Raw genomic sequence first — 20035 nt, 5'->3', positions numbered from 1 at the left:
CAAGGCTCTGTCCTAAGCTCAGTGCTGTTCAACATTTTTACAAATGATCTGGAGGAGGGAATTGATGGGAAACTGATCAAATTTGGCAACGACACAAAGCTAGGAGGGATAGCTAACACTAGGGAAGAGAGGGAGAGTATTCAAAAAGATCTAGAAAAGCTTGAACATTGGGCGGTGACTAACAGAATGGTATTTAACAAGGAGAAATGCAAAGTCCTACATCTGGGCAAAAAAAAATGAAAAAGGCACATACTGAATGGGAGGAATTGAGCAAAGCAGCACATGTGAAAAAGACTTGGGTATACTAATAGATCATAGACTGAACATGAGCCAATAATGTGATGCAACAGCCAAAAAGGCAAACACAATTCTGGGATGTATTAAAGAAGCATAAAGTTTAGATCACGTGAGGCAATTATCCCCCTCTACTCTTCCTTAGTCAGACCCCATTTGGAATACTGTGTCCAGTTCTGGGCACCCCATTTTAAAAAAGACATAGACAAACTGGCGCAAGTTCAGAGAAGAGCTACCAGGATGGTGAGCCGTCTGCAAATCATGTCCTATGAGGAACGGGTAAAGGATTCGAAAATGTTTAGCTTGAAAAAAAGAAAGCTGAGAGGAGACTTAATAGCGGTCTACAAATATCTGAAGGGCTGCCACAGTGCAGAGGGATCAGCCCTATTCATTTGCACAAGGACAGACTAGAAGCAATGGGATGAAACTGAAAGGGAGGAGACACAGATAAGATATTAGAAAAGAAGTTTCTGACAGTGAGGGTGATCAATGGAGAACCACAGGAGGTGGTAAATTCTCCTTCAATGGAAGTCTTCAAACAGAGGCTGGACAGACATCTGTCTGGGATGATTTAGTGATCCTGCACTGAGCAGGGGGTTGGACCCGATGACCCTGGAGGTCCCTTCCAACTCTACTATTCTATGATTCTATAACAAACTTTTTCAAGGTAGGTCAGGAAATGCATTTTACAGTGGCGTTTGATCAGCTGATATGGTTGGGTAGATGGGTTTGACAATTTACATTTCAATGACTGGTTAGAGAAAATTGGTTCTGCAGTAGTCAACCTTCACGCCAAGAATCACCAGAAAGTAAACACTGGTAGCTGTTAGGGTTCACTGGACGTAGGCTACATATGACAAAATGGCATGAACACGCTGTATGCTTTAAAGCAAAGGGTGGGAGTACACAGGCCTAGTGTAACTGTAACCCACTGCCCCACATACACGTAGAATCGGACCTGTCAAGACTACCTCTACTGTGTAAGGTAACTGTAAAAACAGAAGGTTGATTAAGGCATGATAACTCAGGAGGTCCAAGTAAATTAGCTACAAAAAGTGTCTCAAACAGTAAGCTCAAATTATACATTTTTTGTACCGTAGACCCTAAATCGTAGAATAACTTATATAGACGAACAAACCAAAGGACTCTTTCTAAAGTGAGAAGCACTGCTAACACAATGTACTCCGAGTACACATCGCAAGCAATAAAACAAAAAGCTGCAAATTTCCCACATTAAACTAATCTAATACCACGATAGCGATGTGCAATCTGTGTTTGCTTACACTGACAGAATAATAAGACCATTCATCGCTCGTAAGTAGTAAACAGCAATTATTTCGGTTTCCTATCTTATCATAGAATTCCTTCCTAGAACAGTATTCGCGCAGGTTTAAGGCGCCCATAAACATTCCATTACATGTGATGGATTCTGATACTTTGATTTTTTTTTTTTTGCTTTTAATTAATTCATTTCATCCTCCGGGAGAAGCCTGCTGGAGGAGATTTGCAGTCATACTGCCTTCCTCCTCTATAGAAATTAATGTGTGAGCTTGGTTGAGATTAGGCATGATAAGTACTGGATGCGTAACTTCCACCCAGCATCACTCACATAGGCACGGCCGGCTTTTGTTATTACTAACGCCAATTGTTGTATTGCAGAATCCTCCTAGGAGAACGTAATAATGCCATAATGTAGGAAAATACAGTTCTCCATAAAAATATGAAGGACAGAAATGACATTGGGTGATGGCTCAGATCACCTCCTTCTGGGCCCTAATAAATCCAGACCCTGAGGTACAGTAGAAACAAACCCAAAATCATTAGCTGCAGCAGTACTATCGCTACAAGAACAACTAGTAAAAATTGTCCGATACCGTTCTAAATTGTGTTTTTTCCCCCCCCTTTTCTTCTGATAGTGTTTTTTATGTTACTCCAGTGTTGGACTGAGGATTCTGGACTCAGGAGGTTCAATAAAGAAATAAGCGCATACCAATTTTCAATTGCACAAATTGGGCAAAAAATGGTCTGAACAACATTCTTAATTAAAGGGGTTGTCCCGCGAAACCAAGTGGGGTTCAGCACTTCTGTATGGCCATATTAATGCACTTTGTAATGTACATTGTGCATTAATTATGAGCCATACAGAAGTTATTCACTTACCTGTTCCGTTGCTGGCGTCCCCGTCGCCATGGTGCCGTCTAATTTCAGCGTCTAATTGCCCGATTAGACGCGCTTGCGCAGTCCGGTCTTCTCCCTGATGAATGGGGGCGCTCGTGCCGGAGAGCTGGTCCTCGTAGCTCCGCCTCGTCACCAATCAGGAGGCTGGAATCGGCAATGGACCGCACAGAGCCCACGGTGCACCATGGGAGAAGACCCGCGGTGCATCGTGGGTGAAGATCCCGGCGGCCATCTTGCTAAGGTAAGGAAGAAGTCGCCGCAGCGCGGGGATTCGGGTAAGTACTAAACGTTTTTTTTTTTAACACATGCATTGGGTTTGTCTCGCGCCGAACGGGGGGCCTATTGAATTTAAAATAAAACCGTTTCGGCGCGGGACAACCCCTTTAAGAGAATGAAGAAGCCAAGCGGCTGGTACGGCAGCTCATTAAAATGAACATGGCTAAGCTCAGAATGAGCTGCAGAACCTTTAATCTCCTTATACATCAGGGCATTGGGTAGGTCACATCTCTACCGATTACACGTTAATGGCTTATTCAAAGAATTGGCTATTAAACAGGTTATACCAAAATATCAATGTATCCTTGATCAACAGAATAGGGAATGGGGGGAAGGGAAAGGGATGTTATTTGCATAGCGCCAACTTGTTCCGCAGCACTTTCAGGTAATTTACTTATTACCCCCAGCAAGCTGGGTGCTCATTTTACTGGAAGGATAGAAGGCTAAGTTAACCACCTGAACCAAGCAGTGACCAACCTTCAGGTCATGAGTGAGAGCTTAAAGGGGTTGTCCCGCGCCGAAACGGGTTTTTTTTTTTTTCAACCCCCCCCCCCCGTTCGGCGCGAGACAACCCCGATGCAGGGACGTACAGAAAGCTTACCGGAGCGCTTACCTTAATCCCCGCGCTCCGGTGACTTCTATACTTACCTGTGAAGATGGCCGCCGGAATCCTCTTCCTCCGTGGACCGCAGCTCTTCTGTGCGGTCCATTGCCGATTCCAGCCTCCTGATTGGCTGGAATCGGCACGTGACGGGGCGGAGCTACACGGAGCCGGCATCCTGCACGAAAGGCTCCATAGAAGAAAGCAGAAGACCCGGACTGCGCAAGCGCGGCTAATTTGGCCATCGGAGGGCGAAAATTAGTCGGCACCATGGAGACGAGGACGCCAGCAACGGACCAGGTAAGTAAAAAACTTTTTATAACTTCTGTATGGCTCATAATTAATGCACAATGTATATTACAAAGTGCATTAATATGGCCATACAGAAGTGTATAGACCCACTTGCTGCCGCGGGACAACCCCTTTAAGACTGCATACTGCTGCCTTAACACTCTGCGCCACATAAGGAATAAGAAAGTGTGTGATCGGTGGGGTCCAACCCTACTGATCATGATAATGGGTGTCCCCAGCTCCCCAGCAGTCCCATCAAGAACTGAAATCATCTTTTATCCCATAGAAATGAATAGAGCCAGCAGCACATTGGCTCACCATCACCAATTCCATAGGAAGTGGACAGGGGGAACCTTGTTCTCATGACCAGTGGGACACCTATCCTCCATCCTATTTTGACGCTTAGGCCTCCTTCACACATGAACGTGGCAAAGCGTTGATGAGGTGCGCCAAACGCCCAAAAATACAAACAGACTCCGCTCAAAAATTGCGGCGCTGGAAAGCACAGCGATCTAGTGGCTGTCTGAAAGGCTCCATTTCAGCGCACCGATAACCCTTTCCAATCCACTGTCTGACCTCTGAAGACATTATGATTTAAGGCTGTACAGCTCCGATGTTGGAAGACGTCCGTTGGGGTTCTCTTACTGTATATTGCCAGCCTCTCTGCTGTCGGAGCCTATCCAACGTGTCACCTCATGCAGTACTGGGTTCAGCCAGCAGATAGCGCCATTGTGTAACAGCAGAAAAAGAGTAAGCCCCCTAGGAAAACCAGGATACAAATTGCATTGGAAATGCAGACCTGCTTTTAAGTGACCCTCATCCTTAACAAAAATATAATTGAAATATATTATTTTAATATAAACAACATAAAATTGTAACATTTTATGCTTTTAACTTTCCTCTGAAGCAAAAGGTTGTATGAGAAGAAATGCATGGCTACTTTCTTCTAGAAACAGCGCCAATCTTTCCATAGGCCATGTTTGGTATTGCAGCTTAAACACAAGTAAATGCGACTGAACTGCAATACCAGACACAGCCCATAGACAAGAGTGGCGTTGTTTCTGGAAGTAAGCAGCCATGTTTTTCTCAACCCCTTTAAGCTTTGATCAACAGCGAGAGTTAAAGCCCCTGGCTCTACATCTTACACAAACAAGCCTACGTAACCCGCTACCCAACTTGGTCATTTGGCAGTCCCAACAAAAGTCCAATGTACAGATCCACATTCTGAATGTCTCCCATTGTGAAATCTGTTCCAAGCAAGAGGAAATGTTGTACAAATTGATAAGAAATAAAGCTATTTACCATCTGTCTGCTTTCTATCTGATAGCGAGTAGCAAAACAGAAATGAGATCACTAGGAAAACATGTTTCATACCGACGGTTTTCGGAGAACACATTCATTTATGGCTTGTTTTTCAAATTGGGCAAACGTGAGCTATTTTTGTGATTTTTTGGAACAGTTAGGATACAGACGTGTTTATGGCCTTCTGTTAACACAAGGAACATGTTTGATAAAGTGATCTTCTGAGATCATTTCATAGGCGAGACCGTGCCAGAAACTCAAATTTTCTTGGCTGCACCCTATTGTGATTCGCTCCGTGCCTCCCATACGTGCCAGTCATGCAGTAAGTATGCAATGCTGTTGCGTGTAGTTGCTGCCGATTGCCATGCACTATCTTGACATGTATGCGCCAAGATAGAACATGCTGCAATCCTTATTGCGTGTGTGTTTTGCGCAATATATTTGATTGGCAGCATGGGAGCCTATGGTAGATTAGTACATCAGATTTCGTGAAGGAGCCTTTAAACAATTGACTGGTTTTTCACTAGTGGGGCTGGAAGGATTACACGGAAAAGACAGGAAGACTTGGTTTCACGCATTACAATCCAAATTCCTTTCCAAAAAGAAAGTATATGGGTCACCTATGTACAGGTATGATCTGTAGCAAAGGCTGAGATTTTATAGCTCTCACCACTCATCAGATATCAATTCCCTTTATCCCCCATGACATACATGTGCCCTTATCTCCCGCCAGATCAATTTTTGAAGACTTTAGACTAACTGCTTGCAAGGAACTTGTTTTTAGGACAACTCCTTTAAAAAAGAAGTATGGTTGGTAATGCAGAGTTTTAAAGCGATACTAACTTTTCAGACAACTTCTGCTCATCCAATACGCTGTGTGGCTCATCAATCTTGTAATATACTTTCAAGAAAAATGGTTTCATGTTGCTACTTCAAATCAAGGCTAAGGTGACTACCACTAGGGGTCTCCCTTCTAGCTCTTTTGCAATCCACTGCCTGCTAGGTAGTAAGTTTCTGTACGAATTGTGATGCTGGGACATTTTATTAGCTATGGGAGAGAGGCATCTCCTGTGTACCCACAGGCCGACAGATCTGCAGACATTGTGTAAACAATCTCTATATTCTCTGTTGCTTCAGCATGCATGTGTGTGCACATTACTTTGGATTTACTAATCATTTGGCCAGAATGGCTCTGAATGTTCAACTCCTACAATCATCCTGCAACAGCAAAAAGGCATGCATTTAGATGCTCCCTCCATGCTGATTGTACCATTGATAATGCAATTCAGCATAGGAAGTAAGGGGAAGGAAGTACAAGACAGTGAACTACTGTGACATGCCCCCTGTCTAAAAATGAATTGCATATAGCAGGCCAGCAAGAAAAGGGTAAAACCACTTGAAAATCAGAACTTAAAACCATGGAACAGAGTGAAAACAGTGACAAACGTGCAGCTAAGGAAAACCTGGTATATTTTAGAAAACTTATTGAAAACTCAGGTAAGCTTTAAGATCCCCACACACATTACAAATTTGCCAATGATGGCTGGGCCAGTTAACTCTCTGATGTGTATTGGCTCAACTTTCTGCCAGTCAGATGATGTCAGATTAAAAAAAAAGTAACATGGAATTTCAATACCCGATCTTTTTATCTAGGAGATTAGCTGGTACCAGAGATGTCTGGCTGTGGCTTACCTTGGCCAGGTTAAATGTGTCTGGGGTAGCCAGGGGAAACAGTAATTTGGATGAACAATTGCTTGTCCAACAGTTGTTGAAAGTGTATGGGAACTTACAGAATGCGTAACATGACACATTGGCCTGTTGTCCACCTGGATGCTTTTGCCCAGATTCGGTGTACACCTTTACAGGTGTCAGACAACAGCAACTTTTCTTCCCAACTTCTCCATACAAATGCATGCTCTGTTCATCCGAGCCTTCATAGGTTTTCAAAAGGTAGAGTGGAGAAATCACTACCAGACAGCTCTAACGGTGGCTTATCTCCAGGAGGAACAAAAGGGTCAGGTGGTAAAATTTAACATGCCCTATCCTCCTTCCTGAAGTCAGGAGGCCCCCATATAGATATGATATTCAGCTCTTCCACCTGCATTAACAATGTCCGCCAACTTTTCATTAATAGTTTAGACAATGGCAGCACATATACGATAGCCTGATATGGGGAACACCAACAGTCCTCAACAATTTATTTTCCATTGTGAAGGCATGGTACGGGTGTTTACAGAGATTTGGAAAGTAGAAAGTCCCCGAATGAAGCAAAGTTGACATAATGAAGTAATCAGAAACTTGTTGTTGATTATAACAATTCTGTATTTGAAAGAAAAAGAAAATCTGTTTCAAGAAGATACGGTAAAGATAAAGGACTAACTGTCGAATAGTACCCAGGTGTGTAATCATAAAACCTCCTACACAAAAACGGCCAAACACACCCTCCCTGGCATGCAGAGGCTCCCTCTTATCATACATCATGTTGCACAAGGTCCAATAATGGTTTAGCAGTAAGATAAATTGAATAAATGTTGCTTAATAAATAGTCCAAAGACGTCAAGAATGAATAAAAGAAGAAGAGGTTGACGGCGTAGTACCAGGACTAAGATCTAAGGTTCTTTATAGAAGTATTAGAATAGCGCAAGAGCAACAAGTCTCGACTTATTGTTGTGTCTCTTAGTAGACAAAGAAGCTTGTAATGCTAGGAGGCCATATTTTCCAATGAGTTAAATAAGTTTGGACATATATGCATTAGAGCCATGAACATTCTATAGAGCATGAAGTCAGGAATGTTATTGGTAATACCGTTGGCCCCAAAGAGGCAAGTCATCTGCAAGCTGAAGGATGTATAGATGACCGATTAAAGGGATATTACAGGATGGTAAATTCAATGGGAGTTTCACCTGCAATACCAACATAGGTTGCTTCACTATGGTCAGTGCTTTCCACTTCCTGCACTGTCCGCAGTGACTGCAGCCTAGAGAATCAGCTGATTGGTGGGGATCTAAGTGGTGGATACCTGCTGATCTTCTATTGATGACCTGTTGGTCAGCAATATAAAAAATATATTAAAAGTCCTGGAATACCTCTGCAGTCCTCCCTGAGCAAGACAGTTTGATCCCATTGTTAGAACCCAGTGCCGCTATACAGCCAGAGGCTATATGATAGCTATGAAACTTTCCCTATAAAGTGAAAGACCCCTAATTATGTGTAAGCAATGGTGTGTAAATCTGGCTCGCAACATAGTGCCCTTCATTTTATGTTAATGTAAGTGCACAATCCCCAATTAGTATTCCCAAAGCTGGCTATACAAATTAGGTAGCTTCCAAGCCATCCCCATCCATGTACATGCATGCTCGGCCAATCATGCATGTGTTCTGAGTTGGGAGAGGGGAGTAAGCCACTGGCAAACGCCTCTGGTGGTGGCTTATCTCTCTAAAAACAAAAGGATAGGGCATATTTAAATCCAACAGTCCAATCATTCTTTGTCCTAACGTCTGCTTTTGGGTGTAGAGTCAGGAAGAGTCACATACATATAAACTGTTCAGCTGTAGGGTATGGCTGACATTAATCTTAAAGGGGTTATACAAGATAGGTGGTAAAAGTCTGATTGGTTGGAGTATGACTATTGAGACCCCCACCAATCCAAAGAAAAGGGGTTCCCATGTCCTCCTCTTCCTGACACCGTGGGGTCGCTCCACCCCCAGTGACATCAGAACAAATGGAGCTATGGCTACACATGACAGAAGTAGCCAAGAACTTGTGCTCTGCTATCTCCGTCAGTCCCATTGAAAATGAATGGAGCAGCGCTGCACATGCACAGCCATTGCTCCATTCAATCTCCTCCTCACTTATGGAGTGCAGCGAGCCTGCAGTGAGGACGATGGGAGAAAAGGGAGGCTTATTCTCAGGATCAATGGGGTCTTCATGGTGAGACCCCCACCGATAAGATTTTTATTTTCTATCCTATGGATAACTGATGGTATAACCCCTTTACGTCTGTGTATACTGTGCAATAGGCTGACTACAGGCTACCATAAACAGTAGTCAGCATTCTGCTTATATTTTGCAGGGCAACTATGCAGCATTTGATTTCCCTGTTAATACTCTACTATACTATGGGATTCAGAGGCATAACTTGAAGATTCTGGGCTCTAATGCAAAATTTGTAAAGGGCCCCCAACTATAATGCTTTATTCATAGTACTTGCCTCCCTATATGGAGAAGATAGTCTTTATGGGCCCCCTAAGGCTCCTGGGCCCGGGTACAACTGCATCCTCTGCATCCCCTATAGTTACACCAGTGATGGGATTACTCCCATCCATTTAGAGAGTGATCAAAAATACATCATTAGAGGATTGCTGTAATAGAAATGTATGACTGAAAGTAAAGCTAAACAAGGGTACAAGAAAAAAAATGGAGGTTCAACCCTATAAGAATATATTTCCATTTTCACAGTTAATCATATTCTAGTACTTTGCTAGTACAGTTTTGTAATGTAGCTGAATATACTGACATTGTTGCACCGATAGGCCCATATCACTTTCTCTTACCTTGCACACCCGAGCTACTCTTGCTACTTTGGTCTTTTCTAGAAACTCAGAAGTGTCTTCCATGATGTTCTCATTGAAGAAGTAGTAGATTTTATCATCATCTCCTATGGCAGTAGTTAGACTTTCTCGAATTAACGCAGAAGTCACAAACTCAGCATCTTAAAAAGGACACAAAAATATATATATTTCTTAACTTTGCATCAATATTGAGGTGGATGACAATTACAGAAATCATGAAAACCTCAATGAGAAGGCGGAGAAAAGAAAAAAAAATAGTAATCTGTAATTGTTGCAAAGCTGAGGTTTGCGTTCCTTCACAATGTTTGCAACGTTGCAGTAATTAAAGTCCCCTCTGATTTTTTTTTTTTTTTGCCAACAGAATAAAACGTAACCGTGAAATAATCCCGCCCAGAAGTGGCATCCTTATGCTGCAGCTGATAATGGAAGGAGAACAAAGCCAGGCTGGTATCTTTGAAAGGCCATGTACAAGCTGCCTGCCATCTTGTAAAATATCACGCTGTCCCAGAATCCCCGTGTTTATCGAATGTCATAACACAGAATGTCAGAGAATGAACAGAAGCTTTTTCATATGTTCTGCAATAAATTATTGACGGCTTTTCCTCAAAATCTCCCTTGTACACAAACTCAACTAAGAACAGAAGACAAAAATCATTTTCAAAGGCAACGGAGCGAAATTTGCATATATATATATATCAGGTGTCTGTTGCCTAGACAATTCGTAGATCATCCGGGGGTACTGCAACTCCCTCCAGCCATTCTTACAATGAGGCTGCATTCACACTTGGCGCTTCTTGCTGTGCTTTTTAAACCACAGCAAAAATCATGTATGTTTTTCAAAAACCACAGTCAGTTTTTTAAAAAGCTGCATGTATTTTTAGAAACCTTGTGCAGTTTTTTAACAATGCATATTTTTTCATGTTTACTTTTACCGCGGTTCAACAACACAGCAAAAAAAGTCAAGTGTGAACGAAGCCTTAAGACGTTGATGGAAAGGACCAGTCTGGTGGGACCAATGGTATTAAGGCTTCTAAAAGTCAGACAAAAATGTAGATAATGAAAACACAAAAAACAAAAGAGACTGAATATACCTGGCTGATATAGCACAAGAGCCTTCTCAGCTTCAGTCTAGTATATAGTAGAATGTGAACCGTGCCTTAAGGAAGCATCCTATTGAAAGGGGTCATTTTTATCCTTACTCCACTTAAAGGGGCAATTCAGTTGTAAATGATTTATGGCCTATCTGCAGAGTAGTGGATCGGTGGGGGGTCTGCTGCCCAGGAACCGTATTGAAGACCTGTCTGCTGAGCCAATGCACTTGTGCACAGAACAGATTTCTGCAGAAACCAGACAGCTCCATTCCCACTGCAGTGACTTAGCTTGGTATTACAGGCAATGGTTCCTTTGACGTGCATGGAAACTTAGCCTTTAACACTAAGTCTGGCCATTGCTCTAGGAGCAGAGCTGTCTGCTTAGTGTATAAGCACACCAACCCCTTTGAGCAGCTGATCAAATAAGTTCCAAGACAGCAGACCCCTGCCAATCTACTACTGGTGGCCTATCCTAATGATAGGTTTATCAATAGTATAGAAGTAGACAACCCCTTCTCACTTGCACCAGCTCCATGTAGGGTTCTTCTGCTGGGCCTGTGGGGTTTAACAGTGTTCCAAGCCCACCATAGGACACTCTGGTACTCAGTCCAATGCAGATTTAAATGATTTATCTCCCATATATTTCCTGGTACACCAATTCAATATTACAATATAAACCATTGTGTATATCAAAAGGAAAGCTCGGAGGTTAATTTAAAAAAAATGTGTTAAGATGATCGTTATACGAGACCATGACCATAAAAAAGCTCAACTCCAGGGTTTAACCCACAACCAAATGTAAAAACATACAGAGATGACCTATTCACTTCACAGAGCTGGGTGAACATAGACAAAGTGGAAATGAACTGAGTGCAATAGACTGGCTAAGATTCTAAGGCTGGCGCACTTAAGAAGGACCATGGCAGGATGGAGACCAAATCCTTTATTAAGATACTGGATAACGCGTTTCTGTGCCGGATCGGTATATTTTCGGTTTACACATCAGCATGGAGAGAAGACTTCGAAATTTAACAAGCTCAGGCAAATACCGGTGGGTGACATCACCAGGTCACATGACCAATGCCAAGTAATCTGCCTTACAATGAAGTGAATGATATACAGAGGCTATAAAAAGTCTTCACATCCCTGTTAAAATGCCATGTTAAAAATCAATCAGACAAAGATGAATCATTTTAGATTTGTTTCCACCTTTAACCCTTTCCAATCCACTGTCTGACATCTAAAGGCATTATGATTTAAGGCTGTACAGCTCCGATGTTGGAAGACGTCCGTCGGGGTTCTCTTATTGTATATTGCTAGCCTCTCTGCTGTCAGAGCCTATCCAATGTGTCACCTCATGCAGTACTGGCTTTAGCCAGCAGATAGTGCCATTTTATAATAGCAGAGTAAGCCCTATAGGAAAACCAGGATACAAATTGGATTGGAAAGGGTTAATGTGACCAGCTATCTGTACAATAGGTAAACATAAGGTATGTTTGGCACTGTGCATCACCAAAAGAACACTGTACCCGCAGTGTAGATGGTGGGGGCAGCATCATAGGTAGGGCTGTTTTTCTACTGCTGGATCTGGGGCTTCAGTCAAGGATGAAGCGAATTCTGAACAGTTCTAAATATCAGTTCATTTTGGCACAAAACCTTCAGCCCTCTGCTAAAAAGCTGAAGATGAAGAGGAATTTCACCTTTCAGCATGACAAACGGTCCAAAGCATACCTCCAAATCAACAAAGAATGGCTTTGCCAGAAGAAGAACAACGTTTTGGAATTGCCCAGCCAGAGCCCTGGCCTGAATCTCATTGAAAATCTGTGGGTTGATCTGAAGAGGGCGCTACACATGAGATACTCGCGATCTGACAGATTTGGAAGACGTCTGCAAGGAAGAGCGGGCAAAGATTGTCAAATCAAGTTGTGTCATGCTGATAGACTTCTACCACAAAGACTAAATGCTGTCAAAGGATACATCAACAAAGTATTAGTTTTAGGGTGTGCATATTTACGCAACCACATTTTATTTTTTTCTCCACCCTAAAAGATTTCAGTTTGTTTTTCAATGGAATTGTACAGATAACGGGTCACATCGCAGGTGGAAATGAATATGAAATTATTAACCTTTTCGGACTTTTCAAGATGACAAAAACATGACATTTTATCGGGGCTGTGTAGCCTTTTTATATCCGCTGTACAGGTATAATAGAGAATTGAGCATTCTAAACTAAAGTAGAATGTGCGACATAAAATATAAGCGTTAATGAATTCATGAATGGGTGTGAGTGAGACCTGCCTCTGATTGGCTCAGCGCTGAGCCAATCAGGGGCAGGTCTGACTCACACCCCCTTCACACCCACTGCAGTCCGACTGCGCTGAACTCCGTCTGCCGGGACAAGGTGAGTATATATATATTTTTTAATTTAACACATTTCTGGATGAATTGCAGGGAAGGGCTTATATATTTAAGCCCTTCCCGACAATTCATCCCGCGCATGCCGGCAGCCCATTGCTTTCAATGGAGCCGGCTGTATTGCCGACTCCATTCAATTCAATGGGCAAACATCGTTCTTCTCTGCCACAGCTATTACAGCTGTGGCAGAGAAGAATGATTTGTCTTCTATATGTTCTCAATGGGGTCGGCGCTGCTGCCGCCGGCCCCATTGAGCGCGTATAGAGAAGAGAACAGGAATCGCAGATAGGTGCGATCTGCGATTTCTGTTCTATAATTTATCGGACGAGCACATAAAAAGCGCTCCTGTATCCGATACCATTGCAAAGCAATGGTTTAAAAAAATCGCCGGACGCATGCGCAAATCGGGCGAAAAAACGCCCGTCTGACTGAGGCCTCATAGTGCAACAGAGCAGCCACTGAGGACAGAACTCTATACATTTATATTGTAGAACATCCCGCCCCTTAGGTTTGTTACCCTCTGTGTTGGTGTCTACTAGTGTGGCAAGCCTCGTTACTTGTGTGGTCTTATTATTTGCCACAAGCGTTGCTCCTTCTCATCCATTCTATCGTCAGAGGTCTTCAAGATTAATTCCTCCCTGAGCCGTAGCTCGGACTACGTAATTTACCTAATTGAATGCCCATGCAGACTCCAGTATGTAAGCCGGGCTATACAGTCCTTATATAACCGACTAAACAAGCACAGGCCCAATATCATTAATAAGTTCGCGCTGCCTAGTGTCTCGCGTCACTTCTACGACTATAGGTCTGATTTTAACCAGCTTACCGTAACTCCCTTTGAACAAGCTCTCGTCCATTGCTCCAATACATTCCATCGTTTGAAACAACGCAAAGCATTCTGGATTTTCCAATTGTATACTTGACCTCTAATGGTTTAATTGAGCGCACCAAGTCTGTTTAGGAATTCTATAGTGTCATCCCCACCGGCCGCTGTGGCTTATCACATCCCATCTGGGTGGTTAGCTTGTTCTTATGCTTTTATTTACATCCATACCCCCCCCCCCCCCTCCTTATACTGCATTCTCTCTTACATATCCCTCCCTTTTTATATTTCACATCTGTGCTCAGGGTTCCCCTTTCCTGCTCCGTTTTGAATCCCCTCGGCTTTTAAATCCCCGCCATCTCTAGACGGAACCGAGCAGCGCCGGACGAATCCCAATAACCATAATGGGGTCCATCCGTTTTCCTCCTAGCTTTTGGACAGAAGAAAAAGTGCTGCATGCAGTGGTTTTTCTTCTGGTATTGTGTGCCAGATCTGTGAGGTTCCGGCTCAAAATTAGCCTTAGATAATGTGTATTTTTTTGCTCCCCAACTAATTATTTCTAAACCCCAATAGCCACAGCGATTGTCCAATGGTACCGAGTTCTGTCTTCCCCTGACTTTTCAGCGGCCGCTCTATTGCACTTTAATTGGTGTAGCAGGACTGCATGAAAGTCCCGCTGGTTCCCCTCTGTCCCCATTTGCTCATTGGCAAGTCGTATTTCTTTTCCACTTGCGATTGGCTGGTCTGTTAACCTCTGGGCGGTTAGTGCTGTTATTGTCCCACTTTCTCAGACATGAAAATGTTTTTTTATTTTCAGCAATGATGTTTTATCCCTTTTTAACAAACTTAGCTACAATTTAATTAACTACGGTATGCCATGTAGATGTATTTTGGATCATTTTCTGCTTCACTACTGCCATTTTTTGTTCGGGAGAAAATGGATCAATTCCTTAACACTTATGCTTAAATTTAGGTTAGAAATCTATTTCAATTTGGAACGCCCAATTCTTAGCTGCACCTATATATCATTTACTTCATTGTAAGTCAGATCACTTGACATTGGTCATATGACCTTGGTGACATCACCCACCAGCCTGTGGCTTTTTAAATTTCCAAGTGTTCTCTCCATTCTGTTGAGTAAACGGGCAGCAGAACGTGCCCGTCCATTGCCTTTATCTTAATAAAGGATTTGATCTCCATTTTGCCCTGGTCCTCCTTCGGCGCGCCTGGATTTTTTTCTCCACCACTTCCAGTTTCACATGGATACTCTCCAGGTTCCGTGACCATTTCGATGAGTTGAGCCTGTGCACAAGCGTTGGAGGTACCATTATTCCTACTGGTTTATTCTGCTTGTTGTCGGACCCTCCACACTAGAAGCGCTGTTATGTTTGATTTTCTCTGGACTCTAAGGCGTCACTAGTGATTCACAGCCTTAGCGGCACTCACACCAAACTTTGGGAATTTTTTTTTTGCAGTTTCACTTGGAACTTTCAAGTAGTGACAAATGCTGTACTTTTTACAGCAAGTCACAGGGGACTCCATGTATCCTTAGGCTTACGTGACAACTCTTGGATGACTCCCTCTCAGACACCACCACATGCAAAGGTCAACAATCCAAATAAGCAATAGATTTTAAAAACATATATCATTCAATGCTGTTAATAGTCAAGTGATTTCAAAATCCAAGACATCTTACCACCCATCAGCCAGTGCAGAGGAGATGCCTCAGCTTTCAAAGCGTGTGGAACAATATTTCTTCTTATGTCTGGCGCACTGTGGAAGGCGTAGCGAGATGCAGTGTACAGGCCTCCATCTGCAATCAACAAGACAATCGCCAAGTTCTTACTACATGTCTTGGAACCCCTTCGATGATGTTGTAGTACATCCATCCCTACACACATCTTACCTATGATAAGACCTGTGTAGCCAATGACTGGATCGTATGGGCACTTTTCTTTTCCGTCTTCAAAAGTAGCAGGTAAGAGGAAAGTCTTTACATTCTAAACAAACAAGAAAATGAATAAGATTAAGGACCCACAGCTGGACTGCTGATTGCACCAGATAAAAGCGGACTGCTGAACTCGAGAGCCATAACCGGCTGTGCTAATGGATCACAAGAGTGCCCTTCCATCAATGAGCTCCGGCTCGTACAGCCAAGCCTTCCCCAATTCTATTAAAAACAACATTTTAAAATGCTGCAAATTCCAATTGTGCTTTGTAATGAAGGTTTGCCGAAAAAGTTCATTTTCTGTCAATACCTCAACAATAAGCTTCGCAGCTTTGTGAAAATGGCTCTTTAGAATAAGACTTCCAGCCAAAGGCTTTTTCACAACTTACATTCTGGCTCTTAGGGATTTTTGCTTTTATACAAATTGGATATAAGATGCTTGTGCTAAGTAGAGATGAGCGAGCATACTCGCTAAGGCAAACTACTCGAGCGAGTAGTGCCTTATTCGAGTACCTGCCCACCCGTCTCTAAAGATTCAGCTGCCGGCGCGGGTGAGAGGTAAGTTGCGGCGGTGAGTAGGGTGGAGCGGGGGGGAAAGAGGGAGAGAGAGATCTCCCCTCCGTTCCTCCACGCTCTCCCCCGCCCCCCGAATCTTTGGAGACGAGCGGGCAGGTACTAGCATAAGGTACTACTCACTCGAGTAGTTTGCCTTAGTGAGTATTCTTGCTCATCTCTAGTGCCTAGACTTATTAAAGGTCTCCCGACGCTCTACTGGATAATGACATATAGGTGTGGGTAAAGGCTATGGTTAGGAATTGAAGATTCCAAATTTGTAATGGCAGGAAATCGGCAAGAGGCTTCTTATGTCAATCTTGGAAGAAGTTAGTTGTTTGTATGCATTATACATTGTAAATATTCCTCTCCGTCAATCATACTAATGTTATATCATGTTTATGGTTCAATAATGTAAATCGGACTTAATAAACAGGATTTCATAGAGAATCGTAGTGTAGAAACATTTCGGACAGAGTCCTTCAGCCTGTTGCAAGAGCACAGTGACATAAGAAACCCGATGGAAGGCTTAGTTGGGTATGAAGTCTCTGCGGGAGATGTACCCTTTGCACTTTCAGAGGCTGCCACTATAGCACAGGCTTAGGGCCACTTCAGATGGATGTATATGCAGAGAATAGAACCTATTGCTTTCAATGGGTTAGTTCTAGAGATGAGCGAGCGTACTCGATAAGTCAAACTACTCGAGCGAGTGGTGCCTTATTCGAGTACCTGCCTGCTCGTCTCTAAAGATTCGGGGGACGGCGCGGGTGAGAGGTGAGTTGCGGTGGTGAGCAGGGGGAAGCTGTGGGGAGAGAGGGAGAGAGAGATCTCCCCTCCGTTCCTCCTCGCTCTCCCCCACCGCTCCCCGCCGGCACCCGAATCTTTAGGGACGAGCGGGCAGGTACTCTAATAAGGCACTAGTCGCTCGAGTACTGTGCCTTATGGAGTATGCTCGCTCATCTCTAGTTAGTTCTCATTTTTTTTTTTATTGCACACGCGGAAAGAGACACATCATGCTCTATATTTGTCTGCACTTGTGCACCTAAGGTGCCCATAGAAGTCTATGGGAGGTGGCCAAATGCACAATTCTGTGAAAAAAACCACCTGGACCTAATTAACCTAAACAGCCTTTAAAAATCACAGTGAGGGGAAAGTGTCTTTCGCGCATGTGAGCTTGTCTCGAGAATGCAAATAGTATAGTAAAATGCGCCGATACGCTCGCAAAAGCACGTCGTTCATTGCACAAATGTATTGCGCAAGCATTTTTGCACATATGTATGTGTGTAGAGGCCCTTAGGGAGGCTTTACACGGGACAACTATTGCCTGAATAATCACTCGATAGAGCAAATCTAAGCAACAGTAGTTCCGTCCAAATACGACCGCCAACAGGGTCAGGAGTGATAATTCTTTCACTAGTCGCTTTGTTTCAGCTCACGTAAAAAATAGTCACTTGATTAATTATTTGGTGTAAGCATCATCATTCAACAACTAGCTAACAACTTTGCAGGGAGCATGCTTGACATGTGCCACCCACCGAATGCCGACTGGCTCCTGTCTTTTTTTTTTTTTTTTTTAAACATTCTGCCCTCCCACTTAATACTTATTGGCTCCCCAAAATACATAAATGCGTGTGAGTGGTCCTTGACTGCATAGTCTCTGCTGGTCTTACGGCAGGAACGACACTTGCTGCTATGGTTAATAGCTTGTTTGGTCTTCAAAGATACTTTCGCTGCCAAGTTCTTTTTCTAGTTTCGCCTTCAAAAGGAACACTCGGTGCTTCGGCCTCTTGCAGCATTGAGTGTTCACGTAGTTTTGTGCATTCGGTGGACTCAGCAACCAATGAGCAGAGGGGTTAAAATTTCAAATAGATGACCACCAAAAAACGTCACGCCCCGTTTTGAGCTACTATTCAGACCAGAAAAATAACGTGAAGCCTCTAAGCCCCGGTACAAAAGCTATACCCGGGCTCCCCAAGTATAATGCTTTATTCATAGTACTGAGCTCCCTATATGGAGAAGATAAGCCTTTTGGTCCCTCTAAAGCTCCTGGGCTTGGGTGCAACCGCATCCTCTGCATCCCCTATAGGTATGCCCCTGATTCAGACGGTAGTTGTCCCTTATAAAGCCATTCTTATCCTAGAAGTTAGCCATAACCAGCTTAGACTTCCATTCGGTTTTTATGTCACTTTGCTACTGCAATAGTCTGAAGAACTCTTTGAAATATTACTACATTGAAAAAAGGTGATCTTGCATATAAAGCAGAGTCTACAGTAAGGTCCTAGGGGCAGTGAGGACCCAAATTTGCACACAGCAACACAAGTTTTTACCACCCAAGAGGCAAATGCAGCCACTTAATCAGAATTGATTAAGCATCCTATGCAGTGTAACATTGATCATATATACCATCACATCACTGGTGGTTGGCCACTTGACCCAGGTATAAAATATAGTATATGCTGGGTCCAAGGAACATACAGCTATACTTTTGCTCTATCCTATACAGTAAAAATAACTTTCAAACATGCTAACAGTGCTGTGGTCACCCGTGATAAATGTTTTCTCTGTATTATACTACATTAAACCCGATGAGCAGCTGTGATCAGTTAGAAATTGAATTGTGAAGACACTTTCCGAACTGCTAAAGATGTGTTGCTAATTACATTGTAGCTCAAATACGGCAAGACGAATAACTCATTGTGACGAATTCCTGGAGAGAAAATTAATAAGTCAGAACATATTCTTGGATCTCACTAATTGTGCATTTCTATAAAATGATTTTTCTATCCCTACAGACCGACTCTTAAAAGCAAACTTTGGAATTCCAGTTAATTCTTTTTTCTTAAGAGCCGATGAAACGTTTGCTCTTTGACCAAATGACACATTAGGTAATGTTGGCAGGAATATCCCCGTTTACAGAGGATCTAAACAGCCTTGAGGTTAATGACATTGAGCAGAGCATGGGGATGGTGTTCTGTACAAGCTTTACACTTGGCCACAGAAAGAATTTTAGAAACCAAGGAATGAATTTAGAATCTGACAACCTACAACCCCATCAGAATATCCCAAGGCTATGGAACAGGCAAACATCTAAAATGTTCTTGCCAAAAGTAGTCTTCCTCAAAATGACATCCTCCTTCCATTTTATTTCTGTCAACCAGTGACATAGGCCAACCTCAAAAGGCATCTAGATGTGTCATTCCCTTAACTGTGGAGTTTTACAGAACAGTCACATATTACAAAGCCATAAACTAGTAATGCCTTCAAAAATGGCAAAGGTTCAATTTGCTGCTTCTGCCATGTACCTAAATACGTTGAGCAAGGCAGAGTGGTCCACTACCTCTTCTAGTACCCAGCATCTGGAGAACATGCCCAACAAGCCTTCCCCAAGCTACACCTCTTGACATTCACTCTAGCAAAATCAGTGCTTGCATTATATATTTCAATTGGCTCCAAAAATGGCAGACCCCCACCCATTTTTCTTCTAGCACCTCATGCTTATATTCTTTTTACAGTTTATGGTTTGGATTTGGATCACATAATCATCTAGAACACGTCAAATTCAAGGCCCGCGGGCCTAATCCGGGCTCGCCATGTCATGTTATGTGGCTTAAGAGGTCTGGACGCAGAAGGACCAACTCTCCATTTTCCCAGAGGATGCAACCAGCGCTTAGCAGAGGGGTACCGCCAGCACAG

At 43.0% G+C, this 20035-nt stretch overlaps 1 protein-coding gene across 2 annotated transcripts in view; it reads right to left on the bottom strand.

The window, feature by feature from the left end:
- SEMA4G (semaphorin 4G) overlaps nucleotides 1-20035 on the bottom strand; it is a 233950-nt gene that overhangs the window by 63258 nt on the left and 150657 nt on the right. For both annotated transcript variants that reach the window (XM_066600936.1, XM_066600937.1), the window contains exons 6-8: nucleotides 15749-15842; nucleotides 15539-15655; nucleotides 9496-9653 (exon numbers count right to left, since the gene is read on the bottom strand). In XM_066600936.1, coding sequence (XP_066457033.1) covers nucleotides 9496-9653; nucleotides 15539-15655; nucleotides 15749-15842 — 369 coding nt within the window. The remainder of the gene's footprint in view (nucleotides 1-9495; nucleotides 9654-15538; nucleotides 15656-15748; nucleotides 15843-20035) is intronic.

Source organism: Eleutherodactylus coqui, chromosome 4 (genome assembly GCF_035609145.1).
Source record: "Eleutherodactylus coqui strain aEleCoq1 chromosome 4, aEleCoq1.hap1, whole genome shotgun sequence".
Classification (NCBI taxonomy): Eukaryota; Metazoa; Chordata; class Amphibia; order Anura; family Eleutherodactylidae; genus Eleutherodactylus; species Eleutherodactylus coqui.
This window is presented reverse-complemented; position numbering and strand designations above follow the sequence as displayed.